The sequence below is a fragment of the Cyrtonyx montezumae genome, unplaced genomic scaffold (genome assembly GCF_038088225.1).
Source record: "Cyrtonyx montezumae isolate F1298 unplaced genomic scaffold, pur_monq_1.0 scaffold_0, whole genome shotgun sequence".
Taxonomy (NCBI): domain Eukaryota; kingdom Metazoa; phylum Chordata; class Aves; order Galliformes; family Odontophoridae; genus Cyrtonyx; species Cyrtonyx montezumae.
Window position 1 is genome coordinate 23,257,072 of NW_027071824.1, and position 21,202 is coordinate 23,278,273.

At 33.6% G+C, this 21,202-nt stretch overlaps 1 protein-coding gene across 9 annotated transcripts in view; it reads right to left on the reverse strand.

The window, feature by feature from the left end:
- The window catches only part of RYR2 (ryanodine receptor 2), a 343,878-nt gene that overhangs the window by 89,590 nt on the left and 233,086 nt on the right, over positions 1 to 21,202 (reverse strand). For 6 of the 9 annotated variants that reach the window (XM_065729961.1, XM_065729984.1, XM_065729953.1 and 3 more), the window contains 17 exons: positions 20,987 to 21,122; positions 20,200 to 20,386; positions 18,390 to 18,495; positions 18,046 to 18,166; positions 17,392 to 17,561; positions 16,206 to 16,426; positions 14,816 to 14,906; positions 12,212 to 12,352; positions 11,222 to 11,385; positions 9,116 to 9,194; positions 8,421 to 8,510; positions 7,325 to 7,462; positions 5,253 to 5,330; positions 3,870 to 3,945; positions 2,575 to 2,701; positions 1,625 to 1,740; positions 138 to 202 (listed from right to left, as the gene is read on the reverse strand). In XM_065729961.1, the coding sequence (XP_065586033.1) occupies positions 138 to 202; positions 1,625 to 1,740; positions 2,575 to 2,701; positions 3,870 to 3,945; positions 5,253 to 5,330; positions 7,325 to 7,462; positions 8,421 to 8,510; positions 9,116 to 9,194; positions 11,222 to 11,385; positions 12,212 to 12,352; positions 14,816 to 14,906; positions 16,206 to 16,426; positions 17,392 to 17,561; positions 18,046 to 18,166; positions 18,390 to 18,495; positions 20,200 to 20,386; positions 20,987 to 21,122 (2,106 nt within the window). The remainder of the gene's footprint in view (positions 1 to 137; positions 203 to 1,624; positions 1,741 to 2,574; positions 2,702 to 3,869; positions 3,946 to 5,252; positions 5,331 to 7,324; positions 7,463 to 8,420; positions 8,511 to 9,115; positions 9,195 to 11,221; positions 11,386 to 12,211; positions 12,353 to 14,815; positions 14,907 to 16,205; positions 16,427 to 17,391; positions 17,562 to 18,045; positions 18,167 to 18,389; positions 18,496 to 20,199; positions 20,387 to 20,986; positions 21,123 to 21,202) is intronic. The other 3 variants (XM_065730001.1, XM_065729976.1, XM_065729943.1) reach the window with 1 other exon arrangement.

Here is a 21,202-nt window from a genome sequence, read left to right on the forward strand (position 1 = left end):
TGCTATTGCTTTCAGTTATTAAAACAATGACTTTAAGACAGAAGGGTACAAGTAAATCATCGATAATCATGTTCACTAACGTATCCTTTCTCAGCTACTTACTATGTTGACAAATAACAAGCAAAGATATACTGTACTTTGGCAAAGAACTTGATTTCTTGTTCATATGGGAAATGCTCTCCTTTGCCTCTGCTGCCACCATCTGAAGAAAGAAGAAAATTATGTTTCCTATTACATATCCTAATTATGGTCTGTTCGGCATTTTTCTTAGAAAGTATATATTATAAATAAATAAGAGTGGTCTTTAGATATTGATACTGATTTTATATACCACCAACAATAAACACATAAGATAAAGAGCCATTTTACAGCTACCACATGAGAAGAAAATTAACAACAAATAAAATGTGCAAAGAAAAACTGTCAAAATATCCATAGATGTGTAGGTAACTGATAGTTCAAAGAGATACAAAAACCTGTATGGAATTAAAAGCTAGTTCCATGTTTGTACTTTTCTAGTTAATGGCAATACTTTTGAAGGTCTGAATTCTGATTCTAAAGGAACTAATTTCTCCTGTATTTTCAAGGTGTAACAGAATTAACAAATTTTCATTGTGTTTTTGCAGACTTCGTCTAAAAAACAAAATGAATTATTGGAATTAACCAAAAGAAAATAAACTTAATTCTTTGCTCCTATTGCTTTAATACTCACATATTGTTTTTAAGAGACCTTAGTATACAGAAAACACTTATTCTTTATTCATTAACTTCTTTCTGCTTATCCAATAAATTACAGGAATAGCATTTGTTCCTCCAGGGTCTCTAGTTTTCCAGCATTCAATCTACCTCATATTAAGTAGAAAACAAAGCCATGATTATTAGGCAGTAACAGCAGAAGTTGTTAGATTTTTCCTAGTGTAAGGAATCATGGAATATAATCATTCATAAAATTGATAATTTTCACTTTAAAACTAGACAAGTATTTGGATGAGCACTGGTTTGTTCTATCTTCCTGCTTATTCTGTGTTAGTATTTTCAATTAGAGCATGCATTCCCTGACATGAGGTAAAAGATAAATCACATGGCTTTGCAATTCCAAGGTCAAACAGAAGCTGCTTCTTGCTCCAGTTCTTTCCCTCTTACTGCTCTCATAAAAATCTGATCTGGCCCAAACTGTTACTTTTGTTAACTTTTTTCTTCTTTTTTTTTTCTTTAAGAAAAACATTTTCCTTCATAGAGCTGTTTCTCCTCTAGAAAACAGTTGAAATTTGTACAAATGATTACTTTAGTTCTCTCTGTAAAAGAGAGGATAAATATGAATAGTAAATACTAATGCTCACATATTAGAGGTTATCAGTTTGTGTATGAATGCAAGGGAACATTCTTTTGTTTTTTTCAAATAATGATAGTCATCATAAATCATGAATACTTTTCATCTGAAGAATGAATGCAGGAAACTAGAATGAATGTGAAATAGATATCTTTCCAAAATTCATCATCATCAACTACGAAAAGCTAGAGGAAAATCTCCTAGTACAAGAATTTATTTTTTAAAATTTTTAAGTTGTTTTAATAATTTCAAACATCACAGTAATTCTTAGAAAAATGTGCAAATATACTATACCAAATTCCAAAATGTACTGATGTGCTTCATCTACATATCTTATAAGTTGCTGAAGGAAACTGTAGGCAAAGCGTTTCTCAATGGAAGGAGTGTCCAATTCCAGGTCCTTAAGTCCTCTGAAATAAGAGCAAGTCAATTTTTAACCTAGCAAAAAGGAATAAAAACAATCTTACCTCTTCTGAGGCTATTTTCTCTAGTAATAATAAATTGCTTATTAATGAGTACTGTTTAATTTAAACAGAACAATTCTAACAGTTAGGTTTTAAGCAGTTTGTTAAGATGCAATTCAAGTTTCCCAAGGTTCCCCAGAAAAAGAGGACTAGTCACCCAGATTCATCTAGTACTATTTCAGTTTCTTTCACTTATTTGTAAGGTATTTCCATCTTTAATATCTTTCACTGATTGATTTTTGGCTGAGGGAATTTCAAAACTACCAAAATACTTAGCTTTAAATAATCATTCCAGAAGAAAAGTTAGTCTCTCTCATCATGAGTTTTGCCTACAATTGTACTTGTAATGAGGAAATTTTTAAAATCTATCTAGCATTTGAGAAAAAAAAAAAAAAAAGTAAAAACAAAACAAAAAAAAACAACTTCTGAAATTGCAATTTACTTTATCTTTTGATCTATGTTCCAAAAGTCTATCTTCTTGCAACAAATCAACAATTAATTAGCAGATAATGGATTTGTGATGTAGGGTGTTGTTTTCAATCAATAGTCTGTTAATGACATAAGCTTTGATTATGAAGGACCAATGCTTTAAGGACTGAACATAAAGAAGTTATGCTTTACCAGCAAGGCTGTTTGGCACTCCACTGTTAAAGGCACAATATTTACAAACAGTTAATTTACAACTTAGGGCACAAATACCTACTAAATTGATCTGCTTTTGTGCTGCAGATTTCTGCACTAAAAAGGAACACTGCTGATGATAAGATAAAGTTTTGTTACCTGGAAACTACATATCCATTAATCTGTAGAAATTTCAAAATATCCTGTGCTTTTTCTCTGTCCTTAGCTTTTTCTTTGGCTGTGAGTGTATCATAAGGAACTAGAAGAGGATGGTTGCCTCCTCCTACTATGGAATATCAAGAGAATTAAAAGGTAGTTTAAAAACATCTGTTGACACAATATTTCCTGATATGCAAAAACACTGCAGTAATAACAGCACGTTACAGTACAGTCTAGCTTGAAGTACTAATAACCAATTTTTCTGTTTCTTTACAAAAAACACTATATTTCCACAAAATATTCAGATACAAACTTTAGACATGGCTATATAGATACTTCTAACATATATATAGATACTTCTGACAGTATAATTATCATCACCATTATTTCAGTCTTTTGTTTTATTAAATAGTTATCTCAAACTATGAGTTCTGCATTTTATCCTCTCCCCATCTCACTGGGAAAAGAGGTGTGAGTGAAAGTCCATATGGTGCTTAGGTAGCTGCTAGGTTAAACCACATGGATTCATGCAACTTAGGACAACATATGCACAACTAAAAATCTATGTGAAAGTGATGTATTTCAATTTAATAGCAAAAAAAAATAAAGACAGAAATGCAAATGAATTTTTTCATGAAATCTTAATTACCATAAATTAGCAAGAGGTTTACAAATTAAAAAAATGCAGCACATGGAAAAAAAAAAGAGAAAAGGTCAAATTTGGTGCATAATGTTAATCTTTGCACCTTTGGATAACACAAAATCCTACACTCAGACATCTGCAAATTAATTTGTTGTTTATCCAAGTATTGTTTCCTCTATGTACAGATATAATGTGCAAAAAAAAAATTATTTATAGTTAAACAAATGTATCTAATACAGACAGCAGTCACACAATATGACACAAAATTCATTATTTGTTGAGCAGAGATTAACAGATCACAATTAATTTGTTTTACATAGAATCAAAAATCTGGTCTAGATTTATCATTTGTCAATTTAAAACACCCTTCTAGAGCTATCTGCAATAAAAAGAAGTACCCCAAAGAAAATCAGAGTCCAATGGACAATAGTCTGACAGATAAAAATTAGAAGGAAAATGCATTCATGTATCTTACTAATGCATCACAATTTTTTATTTCTTCCTGTATTGCAACAGAAGTGGTAAACTACTTCAGCAGGAATGATAACATTTGGTATTACCAAAGCTCCGGCACTCTGGCTCACACATTTTCTCCAATTTGTGCTTTAAGATAATCAAACTAAATTTAAAATAAAGTACTGGTTTACATTACCTTTTGCTTCAAGCTCCATTTTCTTTTTCTTTGCCCATATATTATGGTAGTTTTCAGCCATCATCTCTGCCATCGCCTTAGAAAAAAATGGAGAACTTAGCAATAATTTGAAATTGTCAACTCCCAAGGAAGGACAAATTTTCAGTTGATATTTAATTACAACTTTTGTGTATTGGCAGTCTAAATACAATTACACTGTAATGATTAAATGAAAACAAGAGCTTTTACTGCACAATTACGATACATCATTTTCACAGATTAGGCAGGCAGGAGTTAGGGACCTGATGACAAAAAGAAAACTGTTAAAAGCAAACAGAAGGAATCACATAGAAGGAACTTGATTCTCAAAACAAAGAGCAAGAACCCCATGAAGGACTTCAAAGGGGAAACAAAGAACAGCAAACTTCTTATAAAACTCTTTCAGAGTAGTCAAATAAAAATATATATATCTCAAATTACACAGAAGAGCTCTCCATTCTCAAGGTAATAGAAACTACAATCACAGTATGAGAAAACATTTTAACCTCTCCCCTCCCTTGTTCGTGAGTCAGTACCCTCTAAATATAAGAAGCTGTAGAATTTCTCTTGATTTCACTCTTTGTATTTCATGGACCTACGGTAACAAAATTCTTCAGTAAGTAGTTAGCCAATTACTACTGCTGATCATTTCACTGTACTACAACAGAGTTCTGTATGGGCAAAGTCCCTACATTTCAAAAGTTTTTTATAACCAGCTTGGAGTACTATGTTTTCATCACTATTCTGGTACCAAATCTCATGTTAATTTAAACTTATCTAGTATATGTCTACAGAATATTGCAACTGTACTCAGAGTAAAACAGCGGACTTTGAAGTCTAGCACCATCAACTATCACTACAAAACCTAACTTTCTAGAGGCAGAAACTAAACCAACTAAAAGTAATGCTCCAAATAACAGCAAACTAGTGATAGATCTATCAAATTCCTGCTCAAGATCTCTTAACTATAAGCCATATCAGTAGTTCCTGATTCAGTTTGGAAAAATAAGCAATGATGAAATGTTCGTGGAAGCCAGTGGTGAAATTAATGGTAAACATAAAGCAAACAAAAACAAACAAATGATGTTCCAAACTCTTCTAAACAGAATTCTCTTCAGAATAAATTATGTTAGCAAACATGGTTTGGAAAATTAATCTGGGACTAAAAGAAACTTTGGAGCCTTTCAGAAAGAACTGCTCTTTTTTAAGTAATGGAGAATCAAAAAGCAATGTTGAAAAAGACAAAAAAAAATTCAGAATATATCAAAGGAAATAATAGAATGCACAACATTTATTTTCAATAAATTTACCAAAAAAAAGAACTTTTGTAATTATCAAAAGGGTTAGAAAGTGCTTCTGACTTACGTGCACATCTCTGGAGAGGGTGACATTGCTCATGTCAATTGCTCGAGGACTGTAACCATGGGCTGCGTCTACAGAGATCTGAATGGCAAGCAAAATAGTTGAGCTGTTGGAGTTATATATATTTACAATTGTTATGAAGAAGTTAATATTAAAAAGATATTGAAAGTAATGAAAGGACATAGGAAAAAAATCACTTTATCTCTAGATGATAAACAGCACCGTATGCAACCCAACTGGAAATATACCAATAGTAGTAAATTTAAGTCATGTGTAGGGAAAAGGTGCAAACACCCCACATTTAAATGCAAATTTTACTTCAAAAGATGTTTAAAATATGAACTCACTGTGAATATTTCTGTGCTAAAGTTATAATTCCTACATTTTCCAAGATGTTTTTTTTTCAAAGATGAAGCAGGCTAAACCACAGATGATGTTCTTCAAGGTGAATTCAGACAACAATCAAGCTTTCTGTTTTTCTATTCAACTCCATTTCTACCTACAGAATCTACTAAATAAGACACGTCCCTTTCTTTCTGCCCTCCCCCCTCAGAAAACACCACCATTTTGTCATTCTCTCTACTACTTAAGTTTGTCACAGGCTCATTCAAAGGTCAAATTCAAAGGTCAAAAAGATCAAATAAAGATAAACAGTGATGGAGATTTGCTGGATGGCAAACCATTGATGCAAGAAACGTGGCTAGAAAAAGGGAATTATTGTGCTTTCCCCTATTGATTATGCTGTGAGAGATATACTCATGTCAACTACATGAACATACATTAATACCTTCCTTTAAAAGAAACTATTTTCCTTGTTTTATATCATATTTATATGCACACATATGAGAATTTGCAAGACTTCGAAGTGTAATTGCCCATATATTATTTTTGACAGAGAAAACAATAATACAATGGACATATAAAAGCAGTAAACAGAAAAAAAAAAATAACTGCTTTCTTGTGTTTCCTAACGTAAACAGCTGTTAAATTAACAATGAAAATACTGATTAAATATCATAATTTCTCAGCTGAACAGGGGAAAATGCTAGATTTTTGATTTTCTCTGTGATTAGCACATTTTAAGTATACAAAATTATTAATGTGATAGTATACTCTGAAATGCTATGGTATTCTTGATTTCAAAAACTCTCCTAGCATAGTTAAGTCATTTTTAATAGTATGGGAAGACTAACTTATCTACAACAGCTGTTCTTACAATTATCTGACCCCTATTATAAAAGCTACTAATTCTAAATGGCTCCTTACACATAAAGAACATATAAATATCTGTTACTACAGTGTCTGGGGGCAACATTATAAAAACCAAAAGTCAGGAAGTTGAAAATCAAGAACTCCAGAAGGAAATTATTGTTTGTAAACTAAAATTTTACTTCATTCTAAGCGCTAAATCAAATCCCATAATACGCACTTCCTAATGCCTAGAGAGTGGAGGGGCCGTTTCAACTGCTTATTTTTCACAGGTGTATGACAGACTAGCACATGTAAATTTTGCAGACATGAGTGAAGTAGAGATTCTTCTCCTCCATTTCCTTCTCTGATCTGACTCTACATACAACTCTACCAATAAAATTGAAAAAAATATATATGAATACATATGTATAAATATGCAAGTATAATTTATGTTTCATTAACATTAATATTAGTATTCAATTTCCTTCTTCTAAAATGACAAATCAGTTATATGTGTACATTTACTTAGTTGTTTAATTACTTGAAGGCATACATAGCCACAAAAATCGAAAAATTCAACATCCAATACAATATTTATAAATAATTTAGAGAATTTTAAATAAAATAAAAAAATAGTTTAATACTTTAATTTTTTAAATGTTCATTAGCACTGTATTTTTTAACAGTGAAAAAGCATCAAGATTCAGTGCAGTGAAATCCAAACCAATCTTCGGTGTTGAATGATCCCTTCTAAAAAATTCTTTCACATATTTTGGCACTACAGGATTATTTCAACATCCACAAAAATCAAATAATGGAGAGCAAGTTTTATATGATTTATTATTAATATTTTGAGGAGGTACATTTTCAGTAAAACTACTTACTTGACTAGTTTGAGATATGCGACGTGTCCGATTATACAATGCCATGGAATCTCCCTCCCGCGTCCTTTCAATCCGCCATCCCCATGCCAGCATGGTTTTTAATGATTCTTTGATTGGCCATCGATAAATTTCTTTCTCCTAGAAGGGTACACAGGCAAGAATTACTTTGTTTAACATGTAGCTGTGCAGAACAGGAAATGAATTACGGTGCTTTGCTTGATTATAAGGAAATGCAAAGAAACACACCAAAATTGTGGCACAAGGACTTTACAATGAGGCAAATAAATCCTACAAAATATTTAAGTTTATTTATCATTTTAGAGGTGGGTAAAATTCTGGCCAGGCAGGAACTTGATGATCACAGGGATAAATTAAGAGTTACTGGCATTAACTCAACATTAACTCAAAGTTGGACTGGTTAATTATTAGGAGCAATATGATGGTCTTTCTGGCAGATGAAATAAAACAACATAATTACAGAATAATAAAGAAGTCTACATCAGAAGAGAACCCTGGAGATCAACCTCGTGCTAGTCAGATTACCTAACCTAATTGAATTAACTAAAGTTAGCAAGATTAAGTTATCCAGAGATCTGATGTGTTCTCCCAGACTTGCTCCCTTTATCAAATTTTCCAGTCTCCTAATCTAACCTTGTTGGACATTATGACGTTGAAGGTCTTTTTGAACTTTAGCAGTTCTATGATTCTATGCTGGAGGAGAACAGAAAAAGAGTCACTTGAAATCTAACCTTCATTAATCATCCCTGGATGATCTTGCTTTAAAAATATACTGGCATTATGACACTTGAGTTTCACTGCACATTAGGCCAGTTATGTTGAACCATGAGAGAAAAGTTCTAGTGGCCTGCCTATTGTACAAGAAAACACTACTCCTCCTTTCTGAGATTTATGAGGAATGCTTCAAGAATGCACTAGTGGATGGACTAAAACAAAAACAAACAAAATACAACAACAACAACAACAAAATGTGGTGCAAAAAAGAAAAGCGATGATTTAATAGCAATGTAATACTTTCACAATGAAAGATGCGATCTTTCAGTTAGCCTGGATCAAGAAGAATGAATAAATTCCTCACCTTTTCGGAGAGTAATTTATACTGTTTCATTAATGGTTGCACTTTTGCAGATTCAGAATATGTTTCACCATATGTCCATCCATTGGCAAACTGAAAAAAGTAATAAAGAGGGCAATAATATGATAAATCCTATTTTTACTTTGTATAAAGAAGTGGAAGAATGCTTCTGCCAATCTGTTCTCTTAAAATGTCCTTCCTAAAATTTTCTCAATTAATCTTTGTATTATCCACACATAATGAAATGAATTATATAAAAAAAACCTTTTCTGAAAATTAGCAACTGCTTGAAGCAAATATTTTAAGATATTTTGTCTTTCTTGACTTCCTTTAGATAACTCTACAGAGCAGAATATTGTGTTACAGTTGAGGAATAGATTTCAATACTTGACACTAGAAACTACATGAAGTAATAGAAATCCAAAAAGCGTCTATATTTTTATAAATTTTATATTTTTAGAAATAAAAAATTTAAGACAGCAATTCAAAAATAAAAATAATGAAATGCTGAAAAACTATTCTGAAATATTTCTGTAGACATACAGAAGTCCTTATCTTCAAAAAACATATTTCAAAAAAATATTTCTTATCTACATACCAACTGGGAATATTATGAAAAAGAATAACACTCAGAGTTAAATCTTTTCCATATTAAGTGGATACAAATAAAAAAAGATAAAAAGGAATAGAAATTTTACCTTTTCCATCGACCATTTATCGTGAGAGTGCTCCGCATATTTGTTAATAAAATATTCCAGCTTCTCAGGGATTGTAATGCTGAAATTTAAGGGGAAAAAAAGCTAATAGATCACACACGCTAAACCTGAAATTTGTTCTGATGAAAAGTTTTAAAACATTTTGTAATGCACAGATCAATTCAAAGCAATTCACTGTGCTGTTTTCCTCCCACACAGTTTCTCCAAGACCCAGTTATATCAAAGATGCAATCTGACCTATTTAATGATCACCAAATGAGAACTACAGCTATTATAGGACATGTGTAGGGGAAATTCAATAGCAATACCCAGCACTTAGTCTTTTTGTTACCTATTTATCTTACTAGTATTTTCTTATGATTACTATATAAATATGACCTGTTGCTTCAGAAATGCAGTAGTTTATTACATATATCTACAAGAAACTAGGTGTGACAACCATCTTTTTTTTTGCAACACATCATGAATTCTATTTCTATAAACTGTATGAGTTTATAGAAAAAAAAATGAATTAATGTTCTTCAAGTATTAGAATTAAGACAAGGGTTTATTTTCCAAAACCTCAGTGAACAGATTAAAAATATTATTAAAAAAACAAAAAACATTAAAACAGACATATATAAAAAAATACACTAGCCCTTGGGTAAAATATCTTAAGCAGTAAAGGAAAAGCAGATGTACTTGACTGTCAAATAAGAGACAAACACAGATAAAGTCCTCTCCCAAAAACGATTCATCAAATATCAGTATTAATCCCTATTCTTGATCGCTTGGAAATAGCAAAATCTTCCCTCCTTCAACAAAGAATTTAGGCAGCAAGTGTGCTACAGTGCCATCTACTGCAAAGTAGAAGAGTATATTTTTCCATTTACAGCATGATATGTAAAACAAAATTATGTTGTACACAGGCAGAATATCAGTTTGCAAGAGTCCAACCCAGCCACACATGGAGGACAGAAAATGTTGATCCAGCATCATCATTATAGCTTCGTATAAGTAGGGCTGGGACTGGTAAGCAGCGATTGCAGGACTGACACACAAAATAATAAATAACTGGTTGGAAGTGCCACTGATTAAGGTAGTGCTTTTTCTTTTTATTTTTTATTTTTTTCTTGAATCATGACAAAACAGTTAACTCTTAAGGATATGAGGTGACAAATAATTCTGGTAATGTTAAAGAACATTTTCTGAGGTTTTGAGTATACTATGGCAATCTAGAATATTCCCCTGAAAGGATGCCAAAAGTCATATCTCTGATTAATAAACAGATAATATATATACCTTAAATATATCACAGATGAATTTTAATGGTGTGAAATGTGATTCCTACATTCCAGTCTATACAATGACTTCTGCTATCACATTTCCATGCACGTACCTGTATCAGCATACTACTGTATCAAAGGTATAAATACACTGACTGCATTCTGTTCTCTGAATGTTAATAAAGACAGAAACTCCACAAGGACAATTGAAGCAAATTTCCTACAAGTATTATTTTTCAAGTTACAGTGAACAGCCATACCAGCAAAAGACTATTTTATATAAAGGAAAATATGGTTTCAGCTGTAGTAAAAAATAAGGACAAAAAAATCTCTTTCTAATACCTACTCTTTCTGACTATGTACTTAGACAGACAGAATCTGAATGTTTGAAGAAATGAAGATCTTTCTTCCTATTTCCCCATTATTCAGAGTAAAAAAAGAGAACATATGATCATTATCATTTTCTGTAGGCACAGTGCTATTCACAGGCAACAGAATTAGTGCCTTAGCACATGTTCATAACAGCAGAGATGATGTACAGCTTGGCTGGCAGTAGCAGACAGACAAAGGTAACTGGAGAGCTCTATCTTCAGTCTGATAACACATTAAATATCTGCTATGTTGAACAACAAATCAGTAATGTAAATGGAGATTTTTTTATTATTTTAGATGGAAAATAAAATTCAAGATCTACATTTTATCTAGATGATGAGAATTCAGAAAAGTTATGGCTAAAAGTTGTAATTTCACATCTTACCAACAAAAGACTCCATCCTTCTTTATATACTCATGAAAAAATATTTACAACAAAATAATTCCTTACTTTGAAGTATCAACAGGTTGAGGATTAAAGTTCCCATCTGAATCCATTGAAGATTGTTTTTCCATCATATTGACATAATTTGATTCCATATAATCTGGAGGTAATGCCCCTGCAACTGCACTCAAACAAGGCAAAGCCAGTTTGAACAGTTCTTGTTCATACTTCTGTAGACCACACAAAGGATATAAAATGAATAGTCAAAGGAAGTCATCATCATCATCATTGCTAAAACTGGTATATGTGAAACCAAGTAGCCACAGAATGGCTTTCTTAGTGTAAAATTTATTTCTTTTTTCTGAAAATAAAGGCAACTGATTGCCCAAAACAAATTATGGAACTACAGCTAAAGCTAGGACCTTGTTTTGTTGATCTCTGGCTGTGTTCATGTATTTAATATCCAATTTACACTGTGGAGACCAGAACTGCACATAGCACTCAAAGTGAAGCTGCACCATTGCTAAATGAGTGGGAGAATCACCTCTTCTGACCAGCTGACTATGCTTCATTTAATGCACCCCAAAAATGCAGTTTGTCCTGTTGACAGCCAGGGGACACTGCTGGCTTATATTGTGCCTACTGTTGACCAGAACCTGCAGATCACTCTCTGAAAAGAGGATCCGGACGGACAGCAATCCTGGTTGAAGAAACTATAAGAACTATAAGTGTATGAGCCAGAAAAATGCAGCTTTCAGCTATCTGCAGGTGCTTGTGCTTGCCTTTAGGGCTCTGAAGTTCAGTTGACCTCTACAGATATATTTCAAGATTACCACGTTTATTTTTAATGAGCAGACAAATAGCTATAGCTATCTGAAGATGTAACAGCAAGATTTAAACTAGATGACTAAACTTTTTCTAATGTCTATATTTCCATTATGTATTATTCACTTCAAGGTGGATAACAGTTGGTTAATGAAAGATAGGTAAAATTTACAAATTACAGAAAAGTGATACGTGTTTTATTAGTGGTAGCTGGATAATAAAATGAATTACCTTTTGAGACAAAGCATCAAAAATACCCCAGAACAACTTTCTCGATAAATGAAGTTCTTCTTCTGAGGCAGCACCAAAGTTACCCCATCCACCTGGTAAACAATAATACTTCCAGCATCTTTCATAATGATTTGTCAGCAACTAAAACAGAACATATTTTGAAAGCAAATAAAATATAACTACTGATGTTCTCCAATTCTGGCACTCAACATCTATAGGCACTGCTGGAACAATTCATAACTTTTATGAAGAAGCAATTATATTTGCTTACAATTTAAATTGTTTTGTAAACAAACACACAAGACAAACAGTTTTTACTTTTAACATTAGTGGCATACACAGAAAACATTCTCTACAGAGCACCATGTTTCTCATCACCCCAAGAAACGTGACAGATCAGCTGAAGACAAGAATGCACCTCCATGAGCATTTTGCTATTCCAAACACTGCTGCTGGGTGGATAAGATACTAGAATCATCATATAAGCTAGTTCAAAATTACTCTTTACATGTCAGAAAGCTATTCAACAGTCGCAGTGTGATTCACCTCTTCTGTGAGCTGTAAAACCTGCTATCAGCCTACCCGCCTGCCTTCTCTTAAAGTGGCAGTGAGTTTTATTATCTGTCATTATATGCATGTTTCTTGTTAAGCAGTTACAAAATTCCAAATTATTAAGGAGTCAAATGGTGCAACGACCTGCTACCATGCATTTGTCAAGGCAAAACATAACAGATTTTTCATTTTAATTTATATGCTCCTAAGTCACAAACAAGAAGAGAAAAAAATCATTTGGAGATCTGTCACTAAAGACAATCCCAAATGAAAATGAATTTCTGGCATTAGTGAAATACAAAACCTAGTCTAATTTAGGAGTGGATAAACAAAGCTTTTCCTGAAGCATAGAATGCTCTTTATGAAAAAAATTAGCTAGAATTTTAATTCACTGATTATTTTAACAGTTCCTCAGGAAAAAAAACTTCAATGTCAATTTGCTAAGCATGTTGGCAAAATATGATTAGTCACTGCTAGGCTCTCTTTTTTTCTAGTGAAAACAAATGACAGCATGGAAAAGTGTAGACATTCATAACATCAGCTTGCAGAATTAAAGATTGCTATTAAATAAAATAAACAAATAGATAAGCTCTGGAGTACAGAAATGAGGACTTCCTGTTAATTGATTAACAGCATAAATTCAATACTGTGAAATTCTGATGAACTTGACGTGGATCAGAAATCAATCCATATAACCAATTTGTATGAGGGATATGCTTAAAGTAATGCTTCCTATTTTATGTCAGTTCATGAAAGGCAAATTGTGGTGGTATGTCAGTAGAGGTTGACAGTGGCAACAGCACTGTGAAAGACAGGTCACATTCTGGATGACGACACAGACTTACAAGTGTGGCATGAAGGCTCTTATTCATTGCTGGTGAAAATGCATAGCCTTTGGTGGTGCCTATGTTGAAACATACTGTGTTATAGCTAAGAACCTGCTCTTTCAAATAGTGTTATTTTACTCATTTTATTTGTTGTAGTTTGGAAATACATAGTTTAGTTAAAATAATCTGTTATTACCTATTCACTATCTAAAACACGAGACTATTAGAAAGGAAAAAAAAGAGATGAAATTACATGTGTGTATAATGCAAAAAGAGTACTGGAATCTAAGATGTATTTTAAAATGCTTATTTTTTTCCTTCCTGTGCAGTTTAGCACTATGAGAAAGTCATTAAAGTGGTAACTTCCAAGAGAAAAAACCCTCCTGTCCTAGACGAACAGATCTCAGGCAGCTAGGATTGTTAAGATTGCTCCCCAGAAATTAAAAAAAATAAAAAATAAAAAAACATGCATCAGGTCATGGCTTTGAAACTAATCATTCAAATTCCTTATTTTATGCCAGAGAGTATAAACTGGATAGTAGAATCCTGCACAATTCTGAAGAGTATCCTGGCAAACAGAACAGATATAAAATACAATTAATCCTGATATGTAGCTTTTGAAGCAGAAAGAAATTATGAATAAGAAATGAAGCCATATCTGCTTCAAATTTCTGGTGGAAAAGCATTGATAAGGCTGCTGAAAAGCACCACTATGAAAGGCAGTAAATGATACATTTCATATAATCGACAATGAAATCTGAAGTATCTTTAAAGAGCGTACCATATTGTGAAGGAAAAAACACTTTTCCTTGAAAACTATGAATCAGAATGAAGCTAAAGGTTAAAACTTTTTAGGGCTGAAAACAAAAAGGAAGATTAATTAAAAGCATGTACTGCTTAGATTTCCAAGCACAAATTACAGAAAAAGAGTCTGTATTCCAAGAGAAACAAAAATCAATACAGATGTCAAAGGAAAGGTACATGCAAATTATCAGTTACCATCTTTTTGCACATACATAAATACATATATATTTCTTCCCCAAATAAAGTTTCCATATGGAGAATTTCCATTTGGAAAAAAAAAAAAAGGGAGGGGGACGTAGGGAAAGGACTTAAAAGCATTGGACATGTTAGACATGTGCTTCATAAGTCTACAAGGATGGATCCAAATCACTTATTTCCTTACAAGAGTGGAATACTGCTGAAGATTAAAATATACACTTACCTTCAGAGGCATCTTTGCATGTTCATTTAATAGGGGAACATCAAATACTAATCTTCTCAGTAAATGCTGCATCATAGAGGGCCTCAACTGCCTAAAAGCAGACAGGCATTTTCAATGGGGTATATCATCACAATTGCATATAAATAATTAATAAATACATTAACTTGTCAATTCTATGCTACATTAAAATTCTTCAGATTCATTAAGTAATGGGATTTAGCTTGCAGCACTGCAAGATCTTGTCCAAAAAGAGAGCAAAGAAGCATGTATGAAAGAAAAACTTCTCAGAATGATTTAAGTCAAATCCTTTAAAGAAGCACAGGAAAACGCCTGAGCTGTAGACAGAGATATAAATCAGGAAGAAAAAAAATCTGAATTCTCATATGGTGTATTATCATTACTCTGTCCACAAACAGAGGCTATAATGTCAATTTCTTACAATATACCTCAATGGTACTGAAAAATATCCTACAAATCAACAATGACACAACAACACTAATTCTTCAGATGTATTAAATCAGACACGCAGTAGTGGGTGCCAGTTGAAGGGACAGAGGAAATATATACAATATACGTTTCAGAATGACAAGGACATTGTTCCATAAAAATAGAAAACACTTATTCCTTTAATTGGTTCTTATGAAGTTCATGTATATTGAACAACCAATCTGAAATATTTTGTAAAGAATTTTAGCATGGTACTTTTGATACTCCCTCTTAGTTTCAAAATGACTACCATAACATCTGCCACTTCTAAACAAATTCTCATCTTATAAAAAACATGCTTATAGTAAAGCATTTAAAAGAGCTATGGTGATTTGAAAGACTAAATGTTGCTAACTTTTATTAGGAATTACATTCATCACTGCACAATCAGCTTCTGATAAATGACCATGTAAAGCTTATAAAAACTTGGGATTGCAACTAAATGTTTTACAAACTTGTAGACAGAAGACGAAATTCCTCCAACAAGTATAAATAATGAAGTATAACTACACCAATCATTGATCATGATTTCAAACGTAAAGCAGCATACATAAATATTTTCATTGAACTGTTATCTACTGAACATAAGCCATACTGCCAACTTGTAAGGCTGAGGAAATTCAAATGGTATTTAATTGAATGCACAATTCAACATTTACAGAGCCTTGTTTTTTGCAGTACATCCTCCATGCCAAAACATTACCACAGTAAAATTTTTAAAACCTCAGTAAAGCAAAATAATGAAAGACATATAAGCATTTAATAAAGCAGAATACAAACATTATTTTTAAAATGGCACAGAAATTCTTAATTTTGCTAATAATGGTACAGTACTGCATTCCCACATTATAAGGAATGCACTTCATCAATTCACATTCCTGTACAGACAAGAATATGTTCTTACCCACAGATAGACAGTAAACACTCTTCAATGGAATCTCGCTGAGCTTTGGTAAGAGAGCAGCCCTTTGAAAGTCTGTACACAGTATGTAACAAGGAATCAATAAGAGAAGCATGGTGCTCTGTGCCAGCAAAAAGAGGAGCGCATCTGGTCAACAGAGGCAAGACTGCTGTGCAAAGATATCGATTCAGAGCTAAAGCCATATCTGTAGCACTTAAAGCAGCCTACAAAGTAAATAAGAAAGAAATTAGTTTTCTTTTGCAAATGTAGTTACAAATTACAGGATTTTTTTTTAATTTCTCATTTTTAGCCATTAAAGAGGCAAATATACAAAGCACATAAATGTAGATTTGAAACCCACTGGATGCTGAATGTCTAGCTACCTTTTGTGCTTCTGTAGTCTTCTCACGGATTGTACTTTTTTACGGTTGGATGAATGAAAGCATGATAAAAATAATGAAGCTGGAAACTGAAGCTAGTCTTTCAAAGACAAAGGAGTTTTCAGATTTAAAGAATAACATACAGTGTCTTATAAAAACAGACTGAGATAAGACAATACCAGCTAAGTTTGCAATTACAAAGCTCAGTAAAATCAAGCTGAACTTTAAAGCGGAGAACAGATCCTCATCCATTCTTAAGTAAAAATATAATTATTAAAAAAAGAGTTTAAATAAAAGGTGGGATAGTTAAATCAGAGTTCATGTCTTAGCCCTCATTTCAGCTTTCTAAATTTTACCTTCCCATACCAAACCAACTGAGAATAATTAGAGGGAAAAAAAAGGCTTGTGGAAATAAGGAAAGTAATTTTTGGTATAAATTAAAAGAAAAAAAAAAAACAAAAGTGATAAAAACAAAGCAGGTCCCCCTGACAAATTCCTGGAGCAAAATTCCAGTTACATCATGTTTTGCTGACAGTTGATCTGATGTAGATTCTACAGTAAAAGGTCAGAAATTCTCCTGGGAAAAGGCGCTGGTTCTCTATGGATACAGGTATCAAAGGGGATAATTCATAAATCAAAGCACTGTTCTAAAGAATCCCTTTTCAACGATCTTCAAATATTCTCAAAGCTAATCAGCAAAAGGCAGCTCTGTCAGCAGAAGTCAGCATGAAAAAAAAAATACTCTGAGAAACAAAAAATGTTTTAATGCTCACTTAGAGGAACAAAATTTAGAAAAGACTCAATCTTACTGTATCTAAAGAAGCAGCAGCACGGAGATCTGGCAGAAAGCCAACTTCAAGAAGATGTAGAAGAAAATCCTGATCCTCAATTCCATAGACCCTGTCAAGGAACAAAACCATGGCTGCCTTGTGATCTGGGCAAAACCCCGCAGACATGTCAGGTTCCACCACAGTACCATCTAAAAGGAAAAAATGAAAATTTAATGATAAGAAACATCTTTCAACAGCGAACTAGGCTGTTTATGCTCTTTCTCCTTAGAGGTTTCAAGTCATTGTAAAATAGGAAACCATCTTCCTAGATGAAAATCAACTAATCTATAGAACCACCCTATGCATCTTATAAGCATAAGTTAGAAAGAAATAGAATAATTCTATATCAAAGAGACTTTCATAAAATTTCTTGGTTCAAATTTACATTAGTGATTAAAGTGTACACAATTATTACCTATTGTGTGCAGAAACATTTTTGAAACACATCTGAAACATAATTTTACTTCTAATATGAATTATAAACTGCTTATTTTCTAGTATATTTTGAAATATTATACGTATAAATAATATAGTATAATAATGAAATAATGTGAAACAATGTTTATCAATATACAGTCAAATTATAACATATAAGAATTGGGTGGGAGAAAAACAGTACAATAATCATCTTACCCTTAGCTATGGTCGGCATGTGGAAAGGAATACTGATTACACCCACCAAATCTTCCAGTGGAATCAAAGACCTTAGAATTGACCTGATTCTTATGGCCTCCCCCTTACCAGCATGTATTAGCTAAGGAAAAGAGAAACAAAATATTACGCAGATCTTTTTGTGTGTTTGTTCTAATATGTACATTGTTCTTGTTCAATGTACACACTATGTATATTGAAATATATAGTCATAAAACTGCTTTAGTACACAATTACATTTATCACTGTGAGAACACCCAGCCACAGAAAACCAATCAACCAGAAAACTGTCTTAAATTTAAAACACATGAAAACATAAAACTTACATGCATTTCAGGGGCGCAACGTCCTAAGAGGTCAATCAAAGCAGCATAAAAGGTCATGATTGCATTCCCCATATGAATAGTGTCATCTTCTTGATCTTCCATTTCTCTGTAATTAGTTAATTCATACACCAATTAAAAGATGAAGATTCAAGAAGGTTTTAACATCAACAGTAACGAAAAATTTCCTACTGCTACAGCTGCTACAGGTTATAAGTGGTGGCTTCCTCGTATCCAGTGGATTTTTATTCATAGATACATTAGGTTGGAAAGGACCTACAAGATCATATAGTCCAAACCATCCTCCTAACACCATCCCTACCCACTAAACTACTAAATCAAATCCCTCAGCACCTCATCTAAATGCTTCTTGAACAGCGCTAGGGATGGTGCCTCAACCACCTCCCTGGGCAGGCCATTCCAGTGCCTGACCACTCTTTCAGAGAAAAAAATGTTTCCTCAAATCTAATCTAAATCTTCCCCGGCGCAACTTGTGGCCATTCCCTCTCATCCTGTCATTATTTATCTAGGAAAAGAGGCCAACCCCCTCCTCATCACAACCCCCCTTCAGGAAGTGGTAGAGTGCAATAAGGTCTCCTCTGAGCCTCCTTTTCTCCAGACTAAATAATCCCAGCTCCCTCAGCCGCTCCTCATAAGACTTGTGCTCCAGACCCCTCACCAGTTTTGTTGCCCTTCTCTGAACACGCTCCAGGGCCTCAATGTCCTTCTTGTAGTGAGGGGCCCAAAACTGAACACAGTACTCGAGGTGCGGCCGCACCAGAACTGAGTACAGGGGGATGATCACCTCCCTGCTCCTGCTGGCTACACTATTTCTAATACAGGCCAGGATGCTGTTGGCCTTCTTGGCCACCTGGGCACACTGCTGGCTCATGTTAAGCCGAGCATCAACCAACACCCCCAGGTCCTTTTCCTCTCTACATTCTTCAAGCCATTCTGCCCCAAGCCTATAGCATTGCATGGGGTTATTGTGGCCAAAGTGCAGGACCCGGCACTTGGCCTTATTGAACCTCATCCCATTGAGCTCAGCCCAGCTATTCAGCCTATCCAGATCCCTCTGAAGGACCTCTCTACCCTCAGGCAGTTTGACACATCCTCCCAACTTGGTGTCATCTGCAAACACCTTCAGTGTTAGCATAAGGCCTTCGGTTTATCGGACACTCTCTCTCTTGCTCATTTTATTTATTTGCCTCAATTCCAATTATATTATATTGTGTTATTTTCCTTTCTGATATCTTATTTAGTAAAATAGCTTTCCTCCTCAGATCATTGCCACTGTTTTGTTCTTAGGCCCATCTCCCTTCTTTTTCCCTTTCCCCCTTTCCTTTCCCCGGGGTGTGGGCCCGTGGGTCCCCTGCCTCAATTGTCATGGTACCGGGTCAAACTGTCCCGCAAACTGGTGACACTTACTGAGGGTACACTCAATCCCCTCGTCTAGGTCATCATTAAAGATATTAAACAAGATGGGCCCCAAAGTGGACTTGTAAATATAATAGAATTTGTATCTAGGAGACTGTAATGACATTTGCATTGTAATAATTTATCTGTCTCATTGTGGATCAGAGGACCAATTCTTAACTGAGTAAACAGAATTCTGAGAAGGATACAATATTTAGAGAAAGTCATTTAAATGCAACAGTGAGGGAAAAGCAGTATTTGATAGATCATTCTTGATCCTCCATGGAAGAATCTAGTCAATAATTAACATGTTAAAATAAAGAAGTCATTTAATTACTAGGATTATTAAACTGATAAATAAATATGATGACAATGTAAGCAATTACACTGCACCTACAGGGTTTTACTAGATCCATTATTTGGAGAAGGTCCATCTCTTGTTGGATCTTCTGATATTTGTATTGCTTCCTCCATGGCAGCAAGTAGACCATTGCCTCCTTCTCCTCTTAGAGCTGGACCAAAACATTCTGGTCGACGAATAAGCAGTCTGACTACAACATTAGCATTCTCCTCCACACTCTCTCCTATCACATGAAATATTAACATTTAAGTTTCTATCTATAATCAGAACAAGTTACACAGAACTGCAGGATGTAAGCTTAAGTAGACACTTAAATACAAACCTGTTTAAATATCATGACAAAATAATGTAAATACAGAAATACATCCCTCTAATTATTAAAAAAATAAAAAGCTATAAAATAGAATATGTGATTTTATTCAAACTTACAAAACATAACTGTTTTGAAGCAAGAATGCTAATGATGGGAGTGCTATAGCAGCTAAACACAAAACGGGACTGTCCAAATCTTAAAAAAAGGGTAGGTCTTTGGCTCTAAATCTAGCATTCATTTTTATCTTAATAAGATTTTGGAGACTTTGCTCCACTTCCAGTGCAGTACATTCCAAGGACTAAAAGATAAATCTAGGGAGTAAGCTCAAAGGCAGCTATAAGATCTGTGAAATGGGCATCTACGTCATTATATGCTGTGCATAGTTTTAATCTAACTGTACCATAAATTTATGATCTTAATAAGTTGCAGTGTTATTTTAAATGAAAAGTTTCATGCAGCTATTTATTCAGTATGCGAGAAAGTTATAAAATGGAGAGGCTTTTATACTACCATTGCAAAACACAGCGAAACGAAGAAAATCCAAGTATCGCTCTCCTTCAACCGGATTCCATCCAATGTCTGGATAGCCTTTAGAAATCAACAAAGGACAACTCTGCAATCCACATCCAGCTAAGTATCGAACCACCTATTAAGCAAGATATGATTAGAATTAAAAAAAAAAAAAAAAGAATAAAGATGACAATTCTTGTAAAAAAGAAACAAAAC